Raw genomic sequence first — 18,425 nt, 5'->3', positions numbered from 1 at the left:
TTCGTTATGCACGATCTTGTTAACGATCATGAGTAAATTCATTATTTTCGTCAGATAAGACGTCTTTTTTACACCGTTTTGCTACCGCTCAGTATTCATCATCTTCGCTGCACAATTCGCTGCCAACTATCTGAAATATCAGGATGTTTTGCAGATTTCTACTTCAACGATTTGTACCTCTTCGTAATCCTTTTCAAGTGCTGCCAGATCTTCTCGTGCTTCACTGAACTCTCCTTCTTCCATACCTTCTCCAACATACCTGGACGTTATACAAATACCGTTCGAAAAAAGAAAAGCATCGATAAACGCTAACCAATGAACGAATGCTCTCTTCGAGTACATAACATCGAATTTATAATTGAGTCTAGCCCATGCATCGGAAATCGCCGTCGTGTTCGACAACATACATACTGCCCGAGTTAATTGACCGAGATCATCTCCGGGAACATGTTTTGGTCGTTGATAGTTTATTCCTACCTGGAACAGCTTAGAATGATCTTATTCACTACGTGGAATAGTTCTCAACATTTTTTAAACAGACAACGGGTGTCAGCTTTCCAGGAAACTTGTGGGGACCTTCATCAAAATGGATGAGAATGCAGAATAGAACTGTTTGATATGGACAAAATATATGTGACAGCACTTGTGTTTACCAGGATGACGGAACGCAGAGAGAGCAAGCGTATGTGAAGCAGTCAGAGAAATAGTGTGAGTTGGTCTTTCCGACTCCAAGGGAAAGACAATGGCTGTGGCAAAAATTGGCTATTCGATGAGATTTAAAATGAGAAGTTCTCTCTATTTCTAACTGAGGAAGGTGGCGATGGGCACGAGTGCGTATCAGTTATTCGCAAACGTCCCGCATATTTCTTCTCGACTTGAATTGAATGATTCGCAATGATTCGTAAGCATTTTGTTGTGCACACATTGACGCTACCTCGTCTGACTGAGAAATTAAAGCGTATCACGATTTTGACGTGGTTAATCCACAACGAAAGCGGAAAGCGTAGAGTTTGGGTAAAAGACTGTGGAACCCAGCGCTGTCCTATCCATCCTTTTCTACTCATCGTAAAAAAACGCTTTAGTTCCTACGAGTTAGTATAGAACGTGCTTCTTTGTGTAATGTTCCGGCCCCCTCAGAAGCCTATTCATTTATGTCGTTTGACTAATTTGAATAGATTGGTGAGAAGACATAATTGGTCTTCGACCGCTCACACTTGGATGCGGCGCGTGTGCAAGGCGGCTCTTTGCAACTGAAATCCCTAATCGTCTGGGGCTAACACAAATTAGCAATGGGTTGAATAGTGTCTGCTCTGGATAATGGACACGAATATAACTTTTTCTTACCTTAAAGCCCGTCGGACACCAGCTGACAAAATCAAGACCACTTCTTGTCCTTAGTGACGTTATTGCTTCGTTCACATCCTTTGGAACGACGTCACCTCTAAATACTTTGCTTGTCTTATCTTACGCTGATCCATGTAGTGTTGGAAATCGAAGATCAAATCAATACTCTGCTACCAACTACTATCCGAAGAAATTAGTAGAAGAAGCTGAGCACAGAGGTCCCAGCTCTGTGAAATACAGAAGAGGAGGCAAAAAGATGTGGAGAGGTAGGAGAAGAAAGTGTTCAATTCATTACATGATTCTGATGGAACAGGAGAACCGCGAAGCAACGAGTCAAACCCTTCGCCGGCGTTCCGCTTCTATGTCCTTCGACTTTTTATGAATACGCGTTAATCTTCTTGGGACCCTCACTGTTGCGTGCTATATGTTTTGCAGTGAATTTACTAACGCTGTACACAAGTTTACTTCTTTGATCTCTGCTAGTTGAATCCCTAAATTATTCGTTGGTTTTGCATTTCTCCCTTGTTCCCTATCCTTTCCACTACCATATCATTTCTCGTCAGTAAGCAACTCCTTCGCTCTTTATTGTTACTTCGTTCGTTTTTTTAACGTTACCACAAATTCCTAAGTTTTAAGACTTTCCACAAAAATAGATCCTTTATCCTGATATCGGATGGTGTAAAAGATATACGGCACCTATACAGTAGGCAAACTGCCATATATTTCCCTGAGGTAGCATCGCACTTCACCATTTGACTTGAAGTTTCCAGACACATTGTTGTGATATCTTTAACCAACAGAGATTCTCGATATGCCTAAATAGTCCATATTTTACGGGGATATCCAAGATATCCAAAACATTACGATACGTCTCGTGTACTTTTTCAGCCGATAGGAATGGTGCTGCTGCTACAAGCGGAAAATGAATACGTGGGTATGGGACGAGATTTGTGGAGAACTCGTTCAGATCCACATTCAGCTGACCGTCGAATCGTATTGAGGCGGTGATCGACGAGACTACCTAAATTCTTCTCGATTCTGTGTACTGCACCTTTCTGTTCAGAAAAAAAACTGATTGTACCTGTGATATTATTTGGTTCAGATTTCGATAAGTAGGTGTTTTTATATCTAATCTAAGGCGACAAATATTACTTATCGCCTCGTTATCCATTATAAAAGTACAGTCTGATTGATACAGACTATTATGAGTAGTGAGCACTGAATTGTACGGTTCAACCACTGCTGTTGCAGTCTAAAATAAGCACTGCTTTTCATAGTTTTTTTTTTGCGGCTGACTTCATTCCCTTGATGAACTACCGTACTTGCGGTGAAGGATAGATCGAAAACTCCAGTCTGCTCTTTTTTTCGTATTGTAAGCAGAGATTTTCCATAATTAATGATTCGAGCCCTGATCCTGTTCCACCTCCAAGAGAATGGAAAATGAGAAAACCTTGTAGGCTAGAGCAACGTTCCACTAGGCGTCGTATGGTTTCCATCACATCTTCGAGACTTTCCTGAAAATAGTATTTTTCATTTCCTATCTATGTTTCTTGCCCACGGTCAAGCCTTCTTCCGCTGCCAAATCGCTGTGAAATTGGTAACGTTAACAAAAATTCCTTAGGTATTGCAACTTCGCTATCTATAGCGGCAACGGGGATGAGTGCCGGTTGATCGCTGAGATTTCTAACAGTGGTTGCTCCTCTGATAAGTTTCTCGTATTCTATAGTGAGTTCAGTCGTTGATGTTTTGGATTATGCTTTATTCAATTGCTGCCAGCGGTGGTGATTTCATTTTCGACAAATATACTCTTCCCCGGTGGTGACTCGATTGTGCAGCAATAGCCTTAAGTGTTTCAGGGGAACCTCAAGAATTTGAAGATACCATTCTCAACGCTTCTTTTTGAGTTATCTTCACTTCAATTAACATCGCAGAAATCAATCGCTTCAAGTATCTGACCGCTCTTTGCATCCCCATCATTCGAAGGATGCTATAGTCAATGGGTCACAACGAGGTGAAACCCAGTGCAGTTTTAGTAGATTGAAAACGATCGCAGCCGCTTAGGTATAGTTGGGTCAAAACGGCATGAAGCACGGACCGTTGCGCAAGTGGCCGCGCTTGGAAGCGGGGCGGTGGAGACAGCGGTTGGAATCGAGGTGGCACCGTGGCGAACTGCAGAGGTGTGTGGCGGTAGCGTGGATCCTTACACGATCCCAACCGCTACGCTCCACCGTTCCGCTTTGAGCGCAGCCGCTTGCGCGAAAGTCCGTGTTTCATGTCGTTTTGACCCGACTATATAGTTTAAGTCCGTGTTTCATGTCGTTTTGACCCCCTGCAGCAATGAACGGTGATACTCGATCCTAACCGCTACGCTCCACCGCATCGTATGCAACTGCACCGCGCTTCACGTCGTTTTGGGCCGACTATACCCAGGCGGCTGCACTCGAAGAGGAGCTGCTGGTGGGGAATGGAGTTAACGAAGGTTTCATCTCGATCACAATCCTTAGCTTTAATCGATTGCTTAAGTAACTACACCAAGCTTCAGGTCAATGGCACTACTTGAACACAGCGCGTACCCTGCCAACAGTATAAAATCCTCTAGCAAAGTTATTAGCTGCATCTTCTTTGCCATTGATCATCTGTGTGGGATGAAAAAGTTCTCTGTATGTGCCGAGTCGAACTTGATCTAGAATGAAAGAGTTAGTGTGAATATGACGAAATTCAATAAATATTGTATGTCAATCTACCTATGACTGTTGGTTCAAGATCAATTAATGCTGCTCGTGGAACATATTTTCCTGTGCATGATTCAGAAAAGAAAGTTGCTGTCCCCATGCAACATCCTCCTTCGTCTTTAGGTTTTCCGTCCGGGCGGATACCGTGTTCAAGGCAGAACAACTCCCAGCACGAGTTTCCGATTTGTATCCCTGCTTGTCCAATATGAATTGACACGATTTCACGCTGAACTTCTTTAGTAAACCCCAATCCTACACCGGAAGTTTCATATTATCAAACCATGATAGCTTCAAGAGAGTGGTTGTACTCAGTGCTGAAAAGATATCATCTTGCGGAAATAGTTGTACTTAAAACCTGCTATGGAGACCAACCTGCGGACAATGATCGTTCATCTTGGCTGACTGCCTTATATAGTTGTTTTTATCTTCTATCATTATATTTTAACAGTCACAGAGGAATTGTTCAATTATCTACTTCTTGTTCTTGTTATTCCAACGAGGTTTTGGTGAAACTTTATTATGTGCCTATCGTTTCGACGAACTCGACAGCATCAAATACTTGGAAATGGTTCGAGGTCTTTGATGCTATGCATATCTCATCAAATTCCTCATCTACCCTGTCCAATCTTTGATATTGTTCTATGTACACCACGTAAGAACTCCAAAAGGAAGACAAACTGACCATTCTCACCTACTAGCAGGGCTAATGACAGGGTCAAGCGTGTGTTGAGAATTCCTCAACAGGGGGTCGTAAGAGGGGTGTCAGATGGGGGGGAGGTCGTAAGAGGGGGTCGGAAAATCAGAAAAAATGAAAGGAACAAAGAGAAAATGGAGACGGGGTTGTCGTTTTCAAACAAACACATATTAAGGTGTACAAAATGAAGTGTAATTTAGGTATGCGACATTCAGCAGAAAAACAGGAGTGAAAACTGCTTCTTTTCAGAAGTAGTGCTGAAACTTGAAGGATGATCAGCAGTGAATGGCATGTTTTTATCGCATATCGGAAGATATTCACAACTGAAACGTATTCTAAGGCTTTTTTTCAGGTCCCGAGATCTGCGACTAAAAAATGGAAGAGTTGCCTCAAAGAAGAAAAAACGTCAATGATGCATATTCAGCACTTGAGTGATGCTTGATGACGTCGGAGTGTTTAATATAAAAATAAATGATATAGAATAAATAAATTTTTTTAATATTCGAATAAACGATTGAAGAAGACTCGCGGTTGCAGTTGAGGAAGACTATTGTAGCATAAAAAGTTAGGATAAAAAGAGGGTACACAAACCAAAAAATGATTTTAAAAAAATTTATTCTTCATAATTCTGGTAATGAAACTACTGCGCTTTTTGAGCCAATCTTGAAAATGGACGACTTAGCATTTTTTGCTGCTCTAACTGATGCTTGATGACGTCGGAGTCGCTTCGGTGACACAAACCAAAACAATTGAAATCTTGAATAAATGTGATGCATAATAAATAAAGTGATAATGTTGTGATGTGATAAAATAGGAAACACATTATTTTAAATGCAATTAACTACCTGAAAGTTTTTGTTCTCTCAAAAAATCGACTTTTTGTCAAACCCATCAAGTCTAAGCACTACAAAATTACAGTTCTACAGAACAAAATTACAAAATTACAGTCTACACAACAAAATTGTCCGTTACTAATTTATATGAAAGAAATGAAACTAACCAGAGGTGACTTCGTATTGAGTACCATAAAAGGCAATCTTCATAGCTTGCACAGTGCTTTGGCACTCTTCGTCACAGCCAATTCAATATATTGAAGATCTGCAGTTGTACGGGAACGCAGCGTCGAAAATTCGCTTAGGAACGGATGACAAACGAGATCTTCAGAAGCTAGCAGAAGTGTAAAAGCACTAAGTAAAAGTAGAAGCATAACTGCAATGAAAAACAAGTACGCTGGCTCAAGTTGGTAAGTGTAGTGCAGACTTATTAATACGCGATTACAAAGACTTCGATAAGGACATCTATTAATTGGCCATTACACGCTCTGTTGAAATAGGGCTGATGCTGATTATCCAGCAAAATTGGATGGTTCAACGAGATGCCGAGCCGTTTTTATTGTGACGGTCAGGGATCAATCCGTACAAAGGTGCTATTTTTGCATTCGGAGTAAAAGAATTTAGAGAGCACACTTCTCATCCTACAGTGACGAACTTCTTACTTTCAGTCGAAAAAGCAATTCTGATGCTGCTACTGAGCGAAAAAAAGACATCTACAGGCGCAATTAGGGCTAAAATTAGTACAAAGTAGGCTCCACGAGTTTCTGAATATCTACGTTCAAAGTGAATTTTATGCAATAAAGCTGGCTGCGATCTGTAGAGAGAGATTTCTTCTATATTTATACAAAGTTTGGTGGCTCTAGCTTTCCTAGTCTTTTTGAAACCTAGTTGAGAAAAATCCCAACTTTTGCCTTAAATTTTCGAGTTTTTCTCAACTAGCTTTTGAGAGAACCAGAACACCTACAGGGGCCAAATATTGCAGTCAAGGGTTTTCCTTGATGCTCTATCCAAATATGGGGTCGAATTTTTCAACGGCGCTACCGTATCCTCGCAACGGGAAAAAGAGCGAAATCTCAGATTTTCGGCAACGCGTCAAAATCTGTGTGACTTTAAACAAATTTCCATAACTCTGCTCATAGTTTATAAAAACGAATTCAGTTTGAAGTATGTTGTAGAGGAAGACTTTTGCTATCACAGTTTTCTTTTACTTTTTTACAGGTAGTTTTCGTCTCTAAAAAAGCTAGTTGAGAAAAAGTTGAGAAAAATGCCAAATTTCTCAACTTTTTCTCAACTAGGTTTCAAAAAAACCAGAGGGTCCCTACAAAAGATTTTTTAACCAGTTTATAGCGCAAATCTTCCTCTACATAACGCAGCCAGCTTTATCATCTTATGTCTCTTCGTTAGTGAGTTATTCATGTTTATTTCAAGGTAACAAAATCCGACCTGTCCAGCAGTAACTTCCAATTAAGACCTGGTTTTAATCGCTAAAATAACCTCTATATAACACTTGTATGTGGCAAACAGTGCTCTAAACATAATTTCAAAAAATTGCCGGTGAAATGTTCTCCTCAGTGATTTTTTTTTTCGGTTCTGCAAAAATATAGATTCCGTCGGGGATCGAACTCTCATCCGTTCATTTCCATTGTCGATGAGTAAAATTGTTTATTAATAGTTGGAAATAGTGTGAAAATTGTTTTAAAAGGTGTTCTCCTTCTTTTCCAGCTGTTTTTTCGTTTTGCAAAAATAATGGTTCCGGCGGGGACCGAACTTTTGTTTATTGTTTAAAACTTTTATTTTTCTTGACCTTCTTCCATCTGGCACACGTCACGCGGCATCTTGAACATATAATTAACATGAACATGTAATTTCTAGTTATTATTTGTTCGATTAATATCGCTGCATTACAATATGTATTTTGTTTTACTTGTAGTATTACTATTTTTTAAAATAATTTATTATTTTTTATTACATCGTATTGTTTTAATTTATTTATTAGGCGTTTATTTGTTTTTTTTAGATTTTTTATTATACCCAAATTTTGATTGCTGTGTGGGCAGCTATATTGGTAGGAACGAGATGAGGGGGTCGTTTTTAGGAGGGATTTTTCTCAACTACATGCTTGACCCTGGCTAATGAACCACCGACAATTTACAGATAATTTTACCTCATAGAGTGTTATGAACGGCATAAAGTCATTGGTAATTCATAAACACTCATTTTTGTTATTCGTGGATAGAAATCCAGAATGCTTCCAATGCCTTCTTAGCAGATATTTCTTTCTCGTATCGGTTAATATCGTACGCTTTATTTCCAACTCATTTTCATGATTTTTCTCATTCTTATGGCGCCGTAATTGTCATCGTATTTCCACGTTCTTTACCAGCCAAATGATCTTTGATACACGAGGTCGGCATTCTTCCAGTTTCTCAAATATAAAGGACATGGCATGTCAGGCATTATCTTATAGACCACTCCCATCGTACAATCTCCATTTCTAGCGAATGAACAAACAACGCGACATCCAGACATCAGTATAGTTGGGTCAAAACGAAATGAAGCACGGACAGTTGCGTAAGCAGTGCGCTCGAAGCGGTGTGGTGGGAACAGCGGTTGGAGTCGAGGTGGAACCATGGCGAACTGCAGAGCTGGGTGGCAGTAGCGAGGATCCTTCTCGACTCCAACCGCCACGTTCCACCGCGCCGATTCGAGCGCAACCGCTTACCTAAGTGTCTGTGCTTTATATTGTTTTGACCCGATTATACTAAGGGCTACTGCAAAAAGCCTTGATCTCATTCTCCTTAGGTAACAATCTGCAATAACGCGGTGATTCACCAGCGCTGCTAGTCGGTAAGACCGGTCAGTTTGTTTTCTTTTTGGAATTCTTGCATAGCGTACTTAGAAGTGGAGCTTGATGGGATATGCATGACACCAAAGATCTCAAAACATTTCCAGGCCTTTGATAAAGACGAGGTTGTCAAAAACGTCAGGCCAGCAATAAATGATAACAACAATAATATTCACCAAAACCTCGTTTGCATAGCAAGAAAACATAAATGAATTTCCCAGTGACAGTGAGGTTTCAAGGAGAGAGGACTTGGAGATCGTTTAACCATCGTTTGAAGCAAATCAACATCAGAAGTAGGAATACTTAACGCTACTGACCCCAAGACATGCATTTGTTTCCCTTACATTCATGAAGGAAACTTCTCGTCGGTGCATTTTTAGAGGTTCGATCAAATATTTTTGATGAATCAGTGGTGCAGTCTCGTGCTGTTAACAAACGATATCGTACAGAAGTCATTGCATCACGTACAACTTGAGGATTGTAATTTCAACTGAATAACGCGCAATCCCAAGAGAAATAACGGGCAGAAAAATACGCAAAACCCGAAATGTTTATAAAAGTCCTTTTAAGACATCACAACTATAAACCATTCGCATTTGTTAACAAAGGTCAACAATAATGAATTACTTTTGAAAAACATGAAATTAACAACGATTCTAGTTGGTTTTCTTTGAACCTGTGATTGCCACTTTCGCTGGTTCCTTGTAGTATAAGAATACGAGCGAGAATAACACAACTCCCGCCATCATTGAGAACGATGACGCGTAATATGGGTACGCCGATCGGATGAAACGCTCATACTGATCGTGCAACAATGGGCGAACCGAGACCTTTAAAATTTTAAATTAAATTAATTAATTTTAAATTAATTAAAATGTTTTCAGTCGTTGCGCATAGAATACTAAAGGGTTGGCGAACAAAAACTGAACCTGTTGAACATCGTATAGGTGAGTGTAGCCTATTCTTCGATAGTCCACAAGGAACTTATAGACACCGTAGACATCGGGCAACTTGAAACGAGTTGAGAAGCGTCCGTTCTGGAAACCGCAAAGTAAAAATAACAACAGAGCCCTTTGAAGTGAGATAAATATGACTCACATTGTTCTTAAGAGTTGTTCTGACGAATGGATCAATTCGTACAAATTCAAGCTGGACGTCTTTTGCACTGAATGGTTGCCATTTTCCTTCTTTAAGCTCTTCAATTTCGATAGCATATTCCTATATTGTAAGGAATTATATTAAACAGTTTAATCAAAACAAACCAAAAGATATGAATATCTATATGAAGCGGATAACCTTGAACGAGAAAAGTATTAATTAACACTGATACTAATATTAATACTACTACCAAAACTTCTTATCATTACTATTAAAACTATTAACATCAACTACACATCATTTCATACTTCTGCAGCAACATGGACTCTCTCCTCGTCTCACGTTTTCGGATTTCGCCGTATACTAATATTAATACTACTACCAAAACTTCTTATTATTACTATTAAAACTATAAAAAGTGAGAGCTCTTCTCTTTTGAACATCGAAGCAGTATACCGCGAATTTTTCAATAAAAGAGTGTAATCAAAATTTCAGGAGAAGCACTCAAAGGCATATACTTTTTCACGTGCATTCTCTACTAAAACTATTATTTCTCTCAGAACATGGAAATTGCTTCCGAAATGTTAGAGGAAGTTTTCCATCTTTCTTCGCTTTTCTGATCTGCAAGAATAATACTCTGTTGTCCCCTTACACATCATTTCATACTTTTGCAGCAACATGGGCTCTCTCCTCGTCTCACGTTTTCAGATTTCGCCATATTCAGTAAATTCAACAAAAAGGAAAAATACCAGACAACTTTTTTTTCGTGAGAACAAGAGAGAAAGGTCTTACCACTTCATCCAAAATAGTATATTCCCTTGGGACTTCTCGATTGCCGGCAAGGTGGTGTTCGACTTTCTTCACACGCAACACCCCATTTTCTTTAAGAACCCATTTTGACAAAGCAGTTACCAGTTTCATATTTCCTGACCGAGCAGCACTGAAAACGTGTACTTGCAGATCACAAATGTTCTAAAAAGCAACTGGTTGGACAAATTTACAACGCCTTTGGCTAAACTCTGAACAAAGAAAAACCCACGGATCTTCACTGCCACTTTTGTGGACGTATGCAGTCAAGAACGCATCCGAAAACATTTCCATAGATCCTGTGAAAACAGCGCGAGCATTATTTCGAGCTTGTACTGCACCTATCATGATAACCTGCTTGCCGATCGCTCCAGGATACTAAAGAAACAGTGCAAATGTTATATTTTAGTGAAGCTGTATTCTAAACGGAAAATTGTGTGCATACTTCATCGATAGGCGATGTGGGGTTGAAAGAGTAAGATGTAGTGGTGCCACGTAACACTTCAAGACGCAGAAGATTGTTCTTATGCGAAATCATTGCTACACCCTGTAAAAAACGAGTGTTCGCAAACACAGGCAGACTGGCTCAAACAGATCTAGTGTAACCTTGTATAGGACCGGATTCAATCTAGCTGTTTCTCCAATTATTAGATGTGCATTCAACAACTGCTCTTTTGTAGCCACGATTGTCGTGTGGTAGCCATCATCCTGAAATAATGTAAAACGATTAAGATGCAAAAGAAACTGTTCTATGAGGTACGGTTAAATTCAATCATCTCAACTTACAATCCCACGTTAGTCCTGTTGCGTAAATAATACAAGTCTTAAACTCTCGAGCATTCCATATTTCTAGCAACTTACGAGATAAGTGTCGTAGTTGTTGTGATCAATGACCATAGTGTCAGGCTCATCAAATTCGAAACCGTGCTGGATCGCTAACTCGCGCACAGCTTGACCAAGATTTGGTCCACCAGTGACCAGCAAATTACCGCCTTCGTCAACAAAACGTGTGATTTCCTCTACTGAGATTGAGCCTCCGAATTCTGAAGGATACAGAATTTACTTACGACTCCTATGAAAACTATTTTAAAAAAAGCAATTATATTTAGATTAAGTTCTTGTCTTCTATGTACATATTTCTCATGTCGAGTATGCATTGAGCGACAATTGAATTGTGCGATGAACGGAACAAACTAATTGAAGCACTTCACAACACACCTACCGTCAACTGAAGGAGCAAATATTATCAGATGATCGTAGTTGAGCTCGCCGTACTTCATCAACGAAAGCGATGGGTCGTCCGCAGTTCGGAACACGAGGTGGTGGCCACGTTCTGGAATTTGCCAGAAATTCTATTTCTTTATACATCACCGAAGATACCTATGGAGAAGAAGAGAAAATGCTACCTTGAAGTCCTCGAAAGAAGATGGAGTGAGTCTCTCTAGCACTCATACATTCCACCAAAACTAGGATTCGATCCGCTTGTGCGAAATATAGCAGGGCAGAGATGAGAACAAGCCACCTCATCGTAGTCCGCAGTTGTTCAAAGAACCCTGTAATACAGATGGACATTTTATTTGCATAACGAAAACTTTTTCTCAAGCTATGGATTCGATTCACTTACTATCCAATATAATAATTATCAATCCTTCTGTTATTGAGCGAAAATAATCTCAGTCAACAATAGTCTCGCTCCCAAATTATGGCGGAGTCAAGACGAGCTGAAGCCTGGTGCAGTTGCACAAGCTGCTGAGATCAAAGTGGGACCATACTTAATTCTGCAGGCCGAGTGTGATTAGCAATGATCCCACTTCGATCGCAACTAGTGGCTCTACCGCATCACTTCGAGTCGGGCTTCAGGCCGTTTTGACCTGAGTATGATTATAGTCGCTCTATCTTACTTTTTTTTCTTAGTAACGTTAGCTTACATGTCATAAATCCTCTAAGAGTAATGTTCATATTTCATGGCGCCGATTGATTTAGTTATTTACTTCCAGAAATAAGGGCGCCACTTAGTGCCCCACGCTCCCCCTTCCCCAACTATATTTTACCCAGTGCTCGGATCACCGCAAGATAACATGGAATTCTTCTAGTCGTATTGATAAAGTCATTTCTTTTCTTTGATGACTAGGTGATGTTAGGTGAGATTTATAACGCGAAATGAGTGACATCTAAAGAGCAAGACTTTACATTCCAGAAACGACAGAAGGATTAAAATAGAGCATAACGCCCTGTGGCTAATTTGCTAGAGAGCCCTAATGCTAAATAACAAATTAATCTGACAAGAGAAAAAAAGACTGATTCGTAGAAGTAGCTGACTATGGACATCTATCCTCGAAAAAGAACAATTCACCTTACAAAGGAAAATTAACGCCGACAGCAAAGTTGACGCGTTAGGTTCGGGTGAAATAAAAGCAACGTGTGATAAGAATGAGCCACGTAGTGCTTGTATTTTGTGCTACCAAGCGCCAAAGGACGGTGGTGGGCGCGCTGGGTAGTAGCAGTGCTGTATGATTTCGTCCTAATCCATTTCAAAAATATTTGAACAGCAAGCAACATCAAATATATCGTGGTTTGTTGTTCACGTGCTAGTTCGTGTGGTTTACGGAAGAAATGACTGGATTTAGACTCCAGACTAAAGGATACTGTTCTCCTCCACAAGGAGCGCTCAGTTTCTATGAAAATAAACATTTTCTCCAAAGTTTTTGTGGTTTCCTACAATCTGTTGGCTACGATCATCTTAGTTTCTAAACTGAAAGCGAATTATGACATCAGTTTCTCGTTAAAAGAAGAATACACACACCTTACGTGAAGATTGAGAAGAAAGAAGATGAGGATTGAACACTGATCGACAGAGGAGTGGAATCGTCAAGAGAATCACAGAGGATCCCTAGAGATCATAACCAGAATCAAAGATGTATTTTCGATTTCGCAAGTCTTTTTTCATTCGATACGGAAGTGTTACGGGCATGTGCTGCGATGAAAATATTCGTTGAAAATCTTCCAAGTGAGGCATAATTTGCCAATGTGCCAATGCTGAATCAAATATAGTGTGCAAGATTTATAAAATGGTGGTACAGTCCTCGTCATTCTAATCCGATAACGTTTTCCCCTGCTTTTGCTACTACTGTACGTAGTGGCACTTGGTAGTGGTAGACAAAGTAGCATTAACAAACTTTGATGAAGAACTATACAAATAATACAATGAAAAGACACATAGGTCAAACCAAGAACGAGACATAAATACCAAAGCAGTAAAAACGACAATTTATTCTGTGCAAAACGGAGACAACACGTGGAAGGAATGGCCCGCACTACCGTACATCACTTCTTACAAGGAGACTCAGAATAAATCCACAATATACAGAACGACATTCTTTCAGTGGTACGTACTTGGAAAAGATCATGAGAAAACAACTAAAACGAGCCAAAGAATTGTTAAAAAAATAGAAATAACAGACTAAAGTATAATGAATTGGAATTGAAAGTTCTTTAAATCGTATATCAAGCGAAGTTCACTTACACTCATGAGATATGCCTTTGGTGAACGAACATCGCTCTTCTTAGTTCGAATACCACTTCGTCGACAGCGTTTAGAATAAAATGCGAAAAAACGACTGCAAACTTCCTTCAATATCGATCAACAATTGCAACAACATAATTAGGAACATAAGGCACGTTATCTACGATCTAACGACACATCGTGGCATCAATTTGCTTCACTTGTTCAAGAGCAAGCATCACTTTTCTGCGGTAACCGGTACGATCACTTTCATAAATTGGATTGCGTTCAAGGTACACAGTGTCCAATTTCTCAAGTCCTCGAAGCTTCTCCACCTCAGCCCAACTAGAGATGCGGTTGTCATTGGCCTGCAAACGCAAATAATTTCTGTAAGACAGTAAGCAAAGTTGGAACCACGCTTTCAATTGTTTTAGAAAAAGTACAGAAGAAAAGTAAAACGAATCATTCGAAACCGAACAAAAAAGTGCACAGTGTCATCTAAAATTTCAAATATTGATGATATTCTCCAATAGACAATGTTTGGAAATCAAGATTGCACCGCGCAAAAGAAAAAAATAAAAATAAAAATAAAAAAATAAAAAAAACACCGGCTAAGAGTCGAGAATCTCACAACACTTGTGATCTCAACTTCAACTAAATATGAGAGGTAATTATGCAAAATCCCAGAATCTAAACCCAGAAAATACCAGCGTTCTGCTATCTTCTTTTTGGTTTTGAATTCGGTACCACTAGTACATTAATTTATTATTACATATCGATGGAATTCAATGATGTCCCAATTACAGTGAACTGCGAGCATAAGTGGTGATTATAACGCCAGCACCTCCCAAAATCACGCACTCAAACTTTCTAACAAAGCTAACGATAACTGTATACTTTCGTACAACTTCAGCCAAACACTTTCGTCTTGAAAAAGTGACTCACCCAGAAATCATTCAGCTCCCTTAACTCTGACACACCATCGAATGAGGCTAGGTTGTTATTGGATACATCGACCGTTCTGAGATTTTTCTGAACGATTGTTAATACAATAATATGACATAAACAAAAAGGTACAAGTATCTTTTGCGTTTCGCACAAAATAAAACAAGTGAGACAAACCAAAACGGCAAGATGCGTGATATCTTCTATTCCCTGGTCGCTCAGATATAGATCTTCCAGATTTCCTAATGTTTCCAAATTCTCAACTTTGGTCAAGCGATTAGCCTGTAATGGACTTTGAATTTTAACGTGAAATTAGAATAATAATAATAATATCTGGAAGAAAGAAAAACATTGTTCGGACAATACTTACCGGTAAGCTAAGGAGTCTCAGCTCCTTCAGGGTTTCCAAGCCTTCGATTTTTGCGATTTTGTTTTTTCCTAAGTATAACTCTCTCAGCTTGACAAGATGAAAGATATTTTCAATCTTCTTAATCCTGGAAATTGAAACTACCGTGAAAATGTCATAGAAAAACTAGTATTTAACAAATACCTGTTGTCACCAAGCTCCAACAGTTCCAGTTCCAGAAGAGAGTCAAGACCTTTGATTTCAGTTATTTTATTGTGCACCAAATAAATGTGGGTTAGCTTAGTAAGGGTGGAAAGTCCATTTATCTCCCGAATTCTAAAGACATCCTTAAGTGTTTGGTGATACAATTCTGGGACAAATATTACGTAAAAGAGACCACACCTGTTGAAGCTAAGATCAAGCTTTTTGAGATTCACAAGAGTTTGAAGATTCTCTATGTGTTCAATTTGATTCTCATATAGGTCAAGCTCTGTCAAAGTGGTTAGCACTTGCAGATTTGGTCCAATTGACTTCAGCAAGTTGGTGCGCAAAACCAACTCCTGTAAAAGCGTTTGTCAACCAATACATACTACATTCATACCACTAACCTTCAACTCCTTGAATCTTGCAAGATTGGGGATATGGTCTGCGCGAGTGTGGTTCAATTCAATGATCTAATAATGGTAAAATTAGACAATACTTAACAGTTTAGTGGAAATAAGTCGGACCTCGACATCATCTGCAAACTGATCCAAAGAATAGTCGTTCTTGTGAACAGGTGTTCTTCCCTGCTCGCTGGTGTCCTCTTTATCGCTGTGATCTCCTTCGGAGGGATGCGTATTGTGTGTGTCATCGTCTGACATCTAAATTAATATTTATTGTTGAGCAATAATAAATAAAAACATTGGTCAAATGCATAAAAACGAACGAAATCTATGCATCTCATATTAGTAATATCTAAACATACAACGGAGACAATAAAATTATTAATCCGTACTAATCCAGTAAAGCCTATTTTTTTCCAAATGGATCAGACCACACTCGTTGACCATGAGCTAAGTCTTCTCGAGTTCCTCGTAACAACGCTCTTTCTTTCGCTTGCGCATCTTTATAGTATTCGTTCTCAATCTTCGGATATGCAGTTACAAAGAAGACAGCTGTCGCTGTCAGAATCACCGTCCCCACAACTGCGACGGTACCAAGAGATGGCCGTGAGAATATCCCTTTTGCAGGGATTTTGTTTTTGATGGAAAGCCAAAAGGGTACAGGTGCACCACTCGGAACCCGCATTTTTCCGGGCTGAAAACTTGGATGAATAGAAATGATAAATGATGTGGATGAATAAAAACGATAAATGATAGAACTCAATAACGATCAATGCTTTACCAAGTGCAAAAGTCAGGAGGAAATCGCAACTAATCACAACATGCCAGCGCTGGCAACGGTATATCAGCTTAATACCGATGGAAAGTTCATTTTTACCTTGGTGAAGTTATAAGTTCATTTTTACCATGGTGAACGATTGGCTCTAGATCTGTTTTGTTTTAACTGAGGTGAGGTTATAGAAGTATTGTAGATTTATAATTGACTCAAAAAAGTGCTCTCGAAGAGAGATTACGATTGGGTCAAAACGACACGAAGATCGGAGCAGTTGCGTAAGCGAGTGCGCTCGAAGCTAGCTGTTGGGATCGAAGTGGGACCAAATACCGCCAAGAGAATTCCAACGATGAGCTTTACTAGCAGGGGTCTCTATTCGATTCCAACCGCTACGCTCGACCGCAACGCTTCGAGCGCAGCCGCCTACGCAATTTCACCGAGCTTCATGTCGTTCTGATTCGACTATACCAGGTATGTGATGCTCTTGAGGTAGTCTTAAGTCGATACCGAATCATTCCGACGTAGTGCTCTTAGCAGAGTTTGCAAAAATTGCAGAAGCGAGGCTTCGCCCGATCAGGTCACGATAAATTAATGATTGTCGATCACCAATTGGTAGAGATGCAATCGCTTCTGCAAACTATGCGGGCAACATAAGCAACTGTACACTTTATTTGCCGCTGCACGTTTACAATGTCAGCCAAACTGTGCAGATGCACCATACATCTTAAGTTTTGCAGTCTTTTCCACATAGTTCTATATATAGAGTAGATAAAGTATCTTTAAATCCTATGTCCTCACGCTTGAACTCGATACTGAAGCAAACTGACAATGGGAAATTGCTCTTCATCGGGCTGGACACAACGAAACGATGCTATTTCTATAGTGTTAGGGATATAGTAACAGCTGATAGCTTGCAATGATATCTATTACATGAATGGACCACGAACCGGCACTGAACGGAAGGCACAAGAAATATAAAAGGGAAGAAAAGACAACGTCGCCCAAAAAAGGTCAAGAAACGTCAATCCCCAACTAATTGAAAAAAGGAGTTTGCATCGAGTAAGAGCTGTGGATTCTAGAAGGTCAGTGTGTAAAATTACAACATCTACAACTGGATCAAAATAACCTGAAAACTGGTGCAATTGCGTAAGAAGTTCCCATTGAAGTGTCACCATGGGATCTTACATATCTATGCAGTCCTGCTGGATCTAGCAAGGGTCCCACTTCGAGTTCGAGCCTTTAATACAATTGCACCAGGCTTCAAATCGTTTCGATCCTACCACAAAGAAAGGCATACTGTTACTTTACGAAGGAACACTAAAACCAATCAAACCACAAAAAGCTGAGATGACATGTTCGAGTCAAAAAGTAAATTGGGATTTGATTGTGTTTAACAACTGATCGAAACTGAAAATCGAAATCGCATAGTCGGAAGAAAGTGAAAGTATGGGGATGTCAATTCCTTCGCAGAGAGAAAATTTAACGATTAGAGAAAATGGACGCAATTTTGGACTAGTCTCGTGTAAATCCCTATTATCCACGGCGGTAGCGGGTGTCATACAATTCTGGTTCGTCTTTTAGAAGATTCACAATGAGACATATAACTAGCATAAGTGAGGGAAAACAGTGCAACAAAACAGCTAAAGCAAGTAGCCACCGTAATCGAAGACGTTGCGTAGTTGTACAGCATTGTTTATTGTGCAGTCACGGATTGTTAGGATTGGTATCGGGACGAGAGTGTGGGACGAAGAGACGAGTATTGGTCTAACGCAGACCTCACAATGGCATTTATCTTTAATTCATGGCGGGAAATTATTCATTGGTTTGTGTGAGGAAGAAAGTGGGGCTCAAGGGGGCATCTGCGTTGAAAATAGTGCAAAAGGTGCGTTCAGGAAATGGTGG

The 18,425-nt window shown here is 39.7% G+C and overlaps 1 protein-coding gene across 5 annotated transcripts; it reads right to left on the bottom strand.

Annotated features, from left to right (window-relative positions):
- Positions 1-88: 88 nt before the first annotated feature.
- Positions 89-16,436, bottom strand: RB195_020362 (uncharacterized protein; the record flags this gene model as incomplete). Of its 5 annotated transcripts, XM_064188624.1 has the most annotated exons (20): positions 89-130; positions 178-259; positions 314-477; positions 1,345-1,441; positions 2,041-2,159; positions 2,225-2,365; positions 2,426-2,596; positions 2,667-2,858; positions 3,918-4,027; positions 4,089-4,328; positions 9,125-9,278; positions 9,378-9,485; positions 9,547-9,666; positions 10,339-10,486; positions 10,586-10,731; positions 10,799-10,900; positions 10,960-11,061; positions 11,215-11,396; positions 11,576-11,686; positions 11,760-11,880. In XM_064188624.1, 20 exons carry the CDS (start codon positions 11,878-11,880, stop codon positions 89-91), a joined length of 2,652 nt encoding a protein of 883 aa, XP_064044506.1. The 5 variants fall into 5 exon arrangements, with proteins under 5 accessions (XP_064044506.1, XP_064044507.1, XP_064044503.1 ...); XM_064188625.1 differs by lacking the exons at positions 89-130; positions 178-259; positions 314-477; ... (5 more) ...; positions 3,918-4,027; positions 4,089-4,328 and adding exons at positions 14,049-14,223; positions 14,801-14,887; positions 14,978-15,082; ... (4 more) ...; positions 15,875-16,009; positions 16,188-16,436 and having other exon boundaries at positions 9,105-9,278; positions 11,760-11,906; XM_064188626.1 differs by lacking the exons at positions 9,125-9,278; positions 9,378-9,485; positions 9,547-9,666; ... (5 more) ...; positions 11,576-11,686; positions 11,760-11,880 and adding an exon at positions 4,357-4,359 and having other exon boundaries at positions 4,089-4,302.
- Between the last annotated feature and the right edge of the window lie 1,989 nt (positions 16,437-18,425).

The sequence above is a fragment of the Necator americanus genome, chromosome II (genome assembly GCF_031761385.1).
Source record: "Necator americanus strain Aroian chromosome II, whole genome shotgun sequence".
Taxonomy (NCBI): domain Eukaryota; kingdom Metazoa; phylum Nematoda; class Chromadorea; order Rhabditida; family Ancylostomatidae; genus Necator; species Necator americanus.
Note: the sequence above shows the minus strand (reverse complement) of the source record. Positions and strands in the feature narration are given on the sequence as shown.